This window comes from Argopecten irradians, chromosome 3, assembly GCF_041381155.1.
Source record: "Argopecten irradians isolate NY chromosome 3, Ai_NY, whole genome shotgun sequence".
Taxonomy (NCBI): domain Eukaryota; kingdom Metazoa; phylum Mollusca; class Bivalvia; order Pectinida; family Pectinidae; genus Argopecten; species Argopecten irradians.
The window spans coordinates 45,874,809-45,884,920 of record NC_091136.1 but is presented as its reverse complement, the minus strand read 5'-3'; the positions used below and the strand labels follow the sequence as shown (position 1 = coordinate 45,884,920).

The 10,112-nt window shown below is 34.7% G+C and overlaps 1 protein-coding gene across 2 annotated transcripts in view; it reads right to left on the bottom strand.

The window, feature by feature from the left end:
* Positions 1-2,154: 2,154 nt before the first annotated feature.
* Positions 2,155-10,112, bottom strand: part of LOC138318781 (neurotrypsin-like) — a 43,084-nt gene continuing 35,126 nt past the window's right edge. Inside the window, exons 7-9 of one of the 2 annotated variants that reach the window (XM_069261471.1) lie at positions 9,815-9,968; positions 9,239-9,447; positions 2,155-2,644 (exon numbers count right to left, since the gene is read on the bottom strand). In XM_069261471.1, coding sequence (XP_069117572.1) covers positions 2,235-2,644; positions 9,239-9,447; positions 9,815-9,968 — 773 coding nt within the window. In that variant the 3' untranslated portion in view covers positions 2,155-2,234. Of the gene's footprint in view, positions 2,645-4,166; positions 4,712-9,238; positions 9,448-9,814; positions 9,969-10,112 lie in introns of those variants that run through there. The other variant, XM_069261472.1, reaches the window with a different exon arrangement.

Genomic DNA, 10,112 nt, shown 5'->3' with positions numbered 1-10,112 from the left:
CATTTCTGCGTATGTATAAAAGCTACAAATAGATCCTTAATGTGATGATTTATTTAACTGATTTTCATATCCTTCAACAGTATCAAGGATTTAAAATAATTTAATTACCTGGTACCATATGTGTTCCAATTCGGATGTAGAACAGAGTTCTCTTTTTTATTAGTTTAACATCCTATTAACAGCCAGGGTCATTTAAGGATGTGCCAGGTTTGATGGTGGAAGAAAGCCGGAGAACCCGGAGAAAAATCAACGACCAGCTGTCAGTACCTGGGAAATTCTCCACATCAGATTCGAACTTGTGACCCAGAGGTGGACGGCTTGTGGTAATATGTCGGGACATCTTTACCACTCGGCCACTGTGGCCCCACGAATAGAGTTCATATAAAAGGTCTCATAAATGTTATGATAATTAGAAAGATTGGCACTTATTAAGTTATATAACCCATTACCCTAATTGCCAAACATGAAATTCCAATTAGCATTATACATTTCCAAGGCATTTGTTGATTAAAGCATATTATATTGTTAAATATCTTATGTAAGTATGATCAGATGCATGTACATTTGTATACCATCAAGGGTTGAAAAATGACAACTGACTTAAAAGGGTACGTGGGTTTTTAATTAAAAACTTTATATTCTTTAAATATTCACATGAACAGTTTTCATTTGGATTGGATAAAGGGAGGTAATTGGCTTATTTGTTTATTTTTTAAGGTATTTTTTCTAGCAAAATGCTCAATATCACTAAAAGAATTTGCGAAAACAGAGAAATGTATGTTTTTTTATGGATTGAGTATTCGGTCAGACCAATATTGTCTATATTATGACAATTTTTTTTATCTACATGAGGAAAAGCAGTTTCTTATTGATAAAATGGGGGTAGCAGAGACTTTTACATGATTATTCGTGTATATACATGTATACATGTAAGTACATGATATTTTTCAAATCTTTGATGCCATGTCATTATGAAACGAAATAGTCCATATTAAATGAATTCTGGTTATTTTAGCTTGATTATAGCAGTAGTTTTATTTTGTTTTTTTTTTCTCTGTAAAAAACTGTTTAACATTTCTTGTTCTCTAAAATGTATGTGTTTGTAAGAGAATGAGTGTCCAGCTAGGCGATATTGTCTATTATTACCAATTTTTTTACTTATTTTTCGATAAAATGGGAGTAGCTAGCAGAGACTTTTACATGATTATTCATGAAAATGCATATTCCAGGCAGCAAAGCAATTATGATGAACTCCTTGCTTAATTGTATGTCATAGGGACAATTATAAAATGCCACATTCTTTTATTTAAGATATACCTTTACTTAAGAAAAGAGCCTGCTCAGAGTAATAGCCTAATCCTTCTCCATACGCCAGGGGTTACTATCACTGACATACTATCTATCCCTGCACTATTTCATATTAAACTGATCGCCAACTGTCAATCAAAACCGCATTGTTTGTTTCGACATTGAATAGAAACACAAGTGTTTGCGGGTAGAGGCGTGGCTATATTACACCTGACAAATCGGTCAATGAAACTGCAGGCATCAGAAGACACAGGTAATCAGATCATTTAACGTACATCAAAGAAATTGTATAATGTGGTTCACTGTACATATGTGTTGGTTTGAAGTTGGGTGCCACGTTCTCTGTAATCTTGAAAGGAAGTCTATGCAGGACTCAGTTTTGAAGTCACCTGAGATGAAGTCTCCAGTGACCTAATCTAATTTTGCAGAGATCTTTCATTGCCAAAGGTCAATCAAATTTTGAATTATAATGTCTCCTAGGGACCTGAGGGTTGGGGCCAAAAGGGGTCAATTAGGCTAAAACTTCAACAATCTTCTAAAATTCCGGAAATAGTGGACTCAAATACTCGTCACAGATGGATTCACGTTTCCCCTGGGGAGGGGGTCAAGTTTACCCCCTAGATAAAACACATTTTTGAGCATTATTTGGTCATTTGTAATAGAAAATGAGTCAAATGTTGTCAGAATTATCAGTATGAGATGGTCACACGGGTCAAATAGACTAAAATCCTGATATGACTTCAAAATCTGGTATATTTTCCATTACCTTATGAAATTGGTCCCTTTTAAGAATAACAACAAGAGTTATCTCCCATTTCTCTTCTCTTCATTTCATCCGCGACACTCCTTCAGGTGTCGCCCAACTAGTTAAAAACGTTTTCATGCTATTGGACACTTGTGGTAGAAAAGAAAAAAACCTAATAATGTTATGTCAAGCGAAAGCCAGTGAACATTGACGCCTCAGGACGTATATTAACTCCATCTGCGTGAAAGGCTACTCTGACCCACACTTCATCCCCAATATCAAGGTGTACTGCGGCGGTGGCAGATCCGGAGGCGGTGTATATGTCAGTCTTTTGACCAGCTAAAGCTGATCCCACAACGTTATTGTTGTGCACAAAATGCGAATACATGAAATGGTGAGCGATTACATTAAATGACCAAGCGAAGACATGAGTACCGGCCTTGGTACATGTAAATACGCCAGCGTTGGTACTGTAGTGGGCCCCTCCAACGCTTGTAATGAGGTGGTCATATGTTATGATGCTGTTGGTGGATGGATCTGATATTAGATGTGAAAGTGTGGCATGGAAGGCTAATGTGTCGTCTGGTGGACCTAGGACAGAAACAAGTTTGTTAATATTGGGGTAACTCCATACGTTTTGAAAATCCCATGTCATTTTTTTCTAACAGGTCTTATTTACTTGCATTTTTCTTGCAGATTTAAAATACGTTAAAATTTCTAACAATAGAACAAAATACAAAACTATTGTATTTTTACAAATGCTAATTAATTTTCTTTATTTTCCAGGTCCGTTTCTATACGGAATAATAATGTTTTGCTATATATCCGCCCCTAAAAATCAATGAATAGACAAAAAAAGCAAATTGAAAACTCATGCCAATTTCATAATATTTGTATATGGTATTCCCAAGGTAATATGTTTTTTTCAAATATCATTCAAAAACATGGGGTTCCTGCAACGAAAGTACTTTCGATGTACCTCAAATATATCATCAAATTTTCATTTCATTGCTGTTATTTGATTTATTTAATGATGTTTCGCATTCGATAAAACATGTAGGCAATTTTCACCTATTTAAAAAATATGCAATGGAATATCGTAGCGTGTCAGAAACCATTCTGGAATTCAAAACAACCTCCGCAGCTTCCTCTTTAGCGTCATGTGAATTGGCGCAGTTTTCAAAAGTATGGACTTACCTTAAACACGGAAGTGCACTTTCATAATGTTTGCTATATTTAAAAGATTTTAAAACAAATATTATGTTTGTGACGGGGTTATTTAAGGACGATCTCCATGCATGCGATGTCTTGCGAGTGTGAATTGCGTGGTGTTTTGTGAGACTGTGGTATATTCGTGGAATCTTGTAATAGAGGAACTCTTGCCTTTTTTTATAGTTTTATTCCACTGACGCATAACGCCGAAGATACCAAGCAACACACCTCACCTGGTCACATTATTTTGCCAATGGGCGAACTAGTCCCACTTCAATTATGTTGAGCGCTAAGCAGAAGCAGAAACTACATATACCGCTTTTATAGACTAAAGTGACATATTTGAAATCAAATTAATTACAATAAACTTTAAATATTGTTATTTATATAAACAAGTCAAAATAAGTGTCATGTTTATTTAATGGAGCTAATCGAACTCTACATAACCAAGACATCTTAATTTGCATAGGTGCATTTTTATCTTCAAGTACGCCTGTATTAGCCTGTATAAGGCGTCATGCAACTTTAAGTTTGGGAAATAAGCAAATCGATTCCTTCTATGACAAAAACACGCTTAAGAAAATATAACGTCAACTGTTTTTATCAGATAAATTGTTGTAGCTTAACCCAAAATGATGGTAAACGCTAAAACTTAATATCTTATTAAATTGCCAATTCAGGTTATCATCCTACTTACTGACTCGAACAATTCGCCGAGGCCAATGTTTGATACTGATAGTCCCTTTATTGTCAAGAGCATTTGGTGATATGTCCCGAATAGTTTTCGTTTCTACAGATGACGTCGTTTCATCTGTAATTTTTTCAGCTGGAGAAGAAAGGACCACACCACTATCGTTGCTGTACGACTCGTCGGCAGACGTTGAAACCACCCTGGCATTGTTACATGTACGCTCCAGCTCCTCTATCCTTTGATTGAGCAGTGATGTCACATGTAAATCCTTGACGCGTAAACGTTTAAGATCACTTACTTCCCCATTAAGTTTGGAAATCGCGCGGACGTCATTTTCCGGACGTCTCTACACGCCTAGTCAGACCTCTACACGCCTAGTCAGATCGTTCACGTCTCTCGCGTGCTGGATTTCTAACTCGTCGAAACGTTTTGCCAGCGTCGCCAGCTGCTCAGCGAGAGAAGGCGTTTGGTCAGTGGAATCTGACTGAAAGGGATACAGTTCCGCAGCTGATAGTGTGTTAAGAACAGTTATAGCCAAAAGGCACAAAAGTGTCGTGGCCATGTTGTTTTTGCAATATCGGTCGGCAACGATCTACCTTGACACCAACAATGTGTCACAGAATGTGACTTTATATACTATATACATCGTCAACTTAGTGTAAGTCAGCGGAAACTGCACAGACTTCTGTTTAAGGTTAAAGCTTTATCTCGAATGGGAAAACACCACATGGTAAATGTCTAGCTTCCGGGTTTGTCTGAAAGTATTTGACAGTTAAATCATGTACGTTTCATATGTATGGCAATTGTCTATATGATATTCAGATATGCGTGCAAATACAAAAATATTTATGGAATAAAAAGACTTTGAACTCATTTATTTAGATATGTAGAACATTTGGCCATACTATGAATAGTATGTGTACAGACCCCACGACGAGGACGTGGTTCTACTTGGGGCCCAAAATTTGGAATATACATACGTATCTGTGCTGTGTTTGAGTTACCATTCATTGATAATAATGGTACAAAATGCATGAAAGGGAACAATAAGAACAAATAAATTAAACTAGAGGCTACAACAACGTTTATGTAATCTAGGCTAAATATTGATATATTGGTGGCGATTAAATACCAAATGCGAATTAGACAAAGTGATGGACTGACGACAGGATTGACAGCTTAGTGATCCAGTATCATAAACATCTGGAGAGTTAAGGTAAATCGTACCACCAAACAATAAATAGATGAAAAAATAAATGGTATAAATGTTTACCTCTGAACATACAAGCAATAATAAACTTAATAACACTCAAAAGCATTACTTTTTCTGTTTAAAATTCACTTAATCTTTACTAATAATCTGTCCTATTATATCGTGTTGAATGAAGGCCCAAACAAAGCCGGATACGTATGTCTGATTATGCATCTATGCAGCATTTTATTATCATGCCAAATGGTGAAATAGTGTTTTCTTTAGAAGTATTATTAACAATATATCAAACGTTCTCTATCGGAAATAAAGCCATACATTTAATTTGTATATATTTGCAGTTTGCACTGACATGGACTCAATAACCATGCTTTCTAGTATTATCATTATCAGTGTTACGGGAATAGTCAATGGCGTAGCAACGAGGGGTCATGACCCCACTTTTGGTGGGAACATATGAATGACTCGATTCCAATCAGCTGTTCAATCGAATTCGTTTATGATGACGGGAGAGAAAAAATATTGGTATTTTAATAGAAAATATGCAACTGCCGCGAGAACAAATAGTATTTAGTTACGTGAAATACTGTTAATAAAAGGAAAATATTTTTATTTTGTTGAGGTTATGAGGGTATAATGATAATGGAGCCCGAGCAAATTTTGTGTTACCCGTCTCGCCGGGGTTACATAATTTACACGTGATCCATTATCATTATACCCTCATAACCTCAACAAAATAAAAATCTATTTCTTAAATCCTTATCGGAAATAAAGCTAGAATTTGTATATCTCTATCGGAAACAAAGTGAGAATTTGTATATCTCTATCGGCAATAAAGCGATAATTTGTTTATCTCTATCGGAAATAAAGCGGGATTTTGTATACCTCTATCGGAAGTAGAGCGAGAATTTATATTTCTCTTTCGGAAATAAAGCGAGAATTTGTTTATCTCACTCGGGAATAAAGCAGGAATTTGTATATCCCTATCGGAAATAAAGCGAGAATTCGTATATCTCTATTGGAAATAAAGCGACAATTTTTTCATCTGTATCGGAAACAAAGCGGGAAATGTATATCTCTATCGGAAATAAAGCGAGAATTCGTATATCTCTATCGGAAATAAAGCGAGAATTCGTATATCTCTATCGGCAATAAAGCGAGAATTTGTTTATCTCTATCGGAAATAAAGCGAGAATTATTTTCATCTCTATCGGAAATAAAGCGAAAATTTGTATATCTTTATAGGAAATAAAGCGAGAATTCGTATATCTCTATCGGAAATAAAGGGAGAATTTGTATATCTGTATCGGAAACAAAGCGAGAATTTGTTTTTAATCTCTATCGGCAATAAAGCGATAATTTGTATATCTCTATCGGATATAAAGCGATAATTTCTATATCTCTATCGGATATAAAGCGATAATTTGTATATCCCTATCGGATATAGAGCGAGAATTCGTATATCTCTCTCGGAAATAAATCGAGAAATTGTTTATCTCATTCGGGAATAAAGCAAGAATTTGTATATCCCTGTCGGAAATAAAGCGAGAATTTGTATATCTCTATCGGAAATAAAGCGAGAATTCGTATATCTCTATCGGCAATAAAGCGAGAATTTGTTTATCTCTATCGGAAATAAAGCGATAATTTTTTTTATCTCTATCGGAAATAAAGCGATAATTTGTATATCTTTATCGGAAATAAAGCGAGAATTCGTATATCTCTATCGGAAATAAAGCGAGAATTCGTATATCTCTATCGGCAATAAAGCGAGAATTTGTTTATCTCTATCGGAAATAAAGCGAGAATTATTTTCATCTCTATCGGAAATAAAGCGATAATTTGTATATCTTTATAGGAAACAAAGCGGGAATTGTATATCTCTATCGGAAATAAAGGGAAAATTTGTATATCTCCATCGGAAACAAAGCGATAATTTGTATATCTCTATCGGAAATAAAGCGAGAATTTCGTATATCTCTCTCGGAAATAAATCGAGAAATTTGTTTATCTCATTCGGGAATAAAGCGAGAATTTGTATATCTCTGTCGGAAATAAAGCGAGAATTGTTATCTCTCGGATATATTTCTATATCCTTCGGAAATAAAGCGAGAATTTGTATATCTCTATCGGAAATAAAGCGAGAATTCGTATATCTCTATCGGAAATAAAGCGAGAATTTTTTTTATCTCTATCGGAAATAAAGCGATAATTTGTATATCTTTATAGGAAATAAAGCGAGAATTCGTATATCTCTATCGGAAATAAAGCGAGAATTCGTATATCTCTATCGGCAATAAAGCGAGAATTTGTTTATCTCTATCGGAAATAAAGCGAGAATTATTTTCATCTCTATCGGAAATAAAGCGATAATTTGTATATCTTTATAGGAAATAAAGCGAGAATTCGTATATCTCTATCGGAAATAAAGGGAGAATTTGTATATCTGTATCGGAAACAAAGCGAGAATTTGTTTTTAATCTCTATCGGCAATAAAGCGATAATTTGTATATCTCTATCGGATATAAAGCGATAATTTGTATATCTCTATCGGATATAGAGCGAGAATTCGTATATCTCTCTCGGAAACAGTACGAGAATTTGTATTTCTCTTTCGGAAATAAATCGAGAAATTGTTTATCTCATTCGGGAATAAAGCAAGAATTTGTATATCCCTGTCGGAAATAAAGCGAGAATTTGTATATCTCTATCGGAAATAAAGCGAGAATTCGTATATCTCTATCGGCAATAAAGCGAGAATTTGTTTATCTCTATCGGAAATAAAGCGATAATTTTTTTTATCTCTATCGGAAATAAAGCGATAATTTGTATATCTTTATCGGAAATAAAGCGAGAATTCGTATATCTCTATCGGAAATAAAGCGAGAATTCGTATATCTCTATCGGCAATAAAGCGAGAATTTGTTTATCTCTATCGGAAATAAAGCGAGAATTATTTTCATCTCTATCGGAAATAAAGCGATAATTTTATATCTTTATAGGAAATAAAGCGAGAATTCGTATATCTCTATCGGAAATAAAGGGAGAATTTGTATATCTGTATCGGAAACAAAGCGAGAATTTGTTTTTAATCTCTATCGGAAATAAAGCGATAATTTGTATATCTCTATCGGATATAAAGCGATAATTTGTATATCTCTATCGGATATAGAGCGAGAATTCGTATATCTCTCTCGGAAACAGTACGAGAATTTGTATTTCTCTTTCGGAAATAAAGCGAGAATTTGTTTATCTCACTCGGGAATAAAGCAAAAATTTGTATATCTTTATCGGAAATAAAGTGGTTTACAGGAACCAAGAGTTGTAGAATGGGTAGAATAGAACCAACGCATCGTCTGATATACGAAACATCACTTCTTTTAATATTGGATATCAGTATGAAGTTGTTCATATTACATCAATCATATAATGTTAGAGCTATGTCCCCGACGATAGTATACGTACATGTACACCACAGAACAATCACTCAGCCATTCGCTACCATTAACAAACACAAAACACCACATTGTACAATATTACTACAAGTAAGAGTCTCATAAACGAAAATTATACAATAAACAAATACACCATGTAACATGTACAGAAATGACGAAGATCAGACGTCAAAACAAAACAATGCTTTATATGTTTACTCATTAATACTAATTATATGTGTGTTTATTGAATGGCTAATTTGTGTACTGAATGTAAACACAGTTATACAAAATAAGGAACTAAATTTGCCTGCATAGAAGTACGGATATCAATTTATATCATTTTTTGTATTTTTCTGAGTTTTGAATTTGCATTATGTATTATCTGTACAGCCATCGTGATCTGCATTTTATCAACTTCAAGTAAAGTAATAAAAACTCATTTAAACTTACCATGCTGTAAGAAAACAAAACTTATTGGATATTAACATCATTCATGATAGCTAATCGCGATGCTAATTATGTGTTGATATATTTTAATTTATAAAACAGCAACATCTACATGTCATTTTCACATTAAGTTAACATTTCCTGGTAGATGAAAACTGTAGTAAACGTGCATAAGAGATAAAACTTACTTGTATTTTCAACGGAATTCGAGCAGTTTACTCCACCTTTTTGGTTGGTGTAATCGCAAGAATCCCGCACGTCGCTAAATATACATTGGTAGATACTTGTCTCTGCTCCGGAACAATTAATGTTGACCTTGGCTATAATGTCGACAACTGAATCCGGGTAAATATAGTAATCCGGATGATGATAGGATGAATGCATTTGTGTTCCGGTTCTGGAAATAAACCAGTTCTCACACATAATAGAAATTTAAAATTCTATTTTCAACTGTAGATATATGTTCAACGATGGGTGCAAAGGTACACACGTTCTCTATAATACCATAAAACTATTGTTTCTTTGTATTGATTATTAGGAACACGAGAAATAATAACAGGTATCTTCTACTGGATAAGATGATACTAGCTTATTTTTGCTCATATCACGTCAATTCACATGTATTTAACGTATTAGATAAAATGAGATTTTAGCCTAACAACATGTTTTCAACAAATGTTTAACCTTTTGACCCAATATCTTTTCGAAACAAAAAAAATATGGTACTGACAGTGTGATATTTTTGTATGAGATCTATATTTTACCTGTATCCTAACATCTGACATACAATCCTAGCCTCGGTATCGTCCCAGCCACCCCCACAAACCATCATCCATTCCCCGCCATACATAACCTGTACATCACCAGCCGAGTCAGATACCCTATCGATAAGACGGACTCCATTTTGTTCGTCACTGGCTATATGAAGTAAAAAGGAAGACTGGAGTTATTGGTTGTATTACTTTAACGTACTTGCTGGTGGCGGAGTACTCATTGCAAAACAACCGACTAGCGGTCAATACCTGACTTCTGCCCACCACGGAATTCGAACCTGCATCCCCG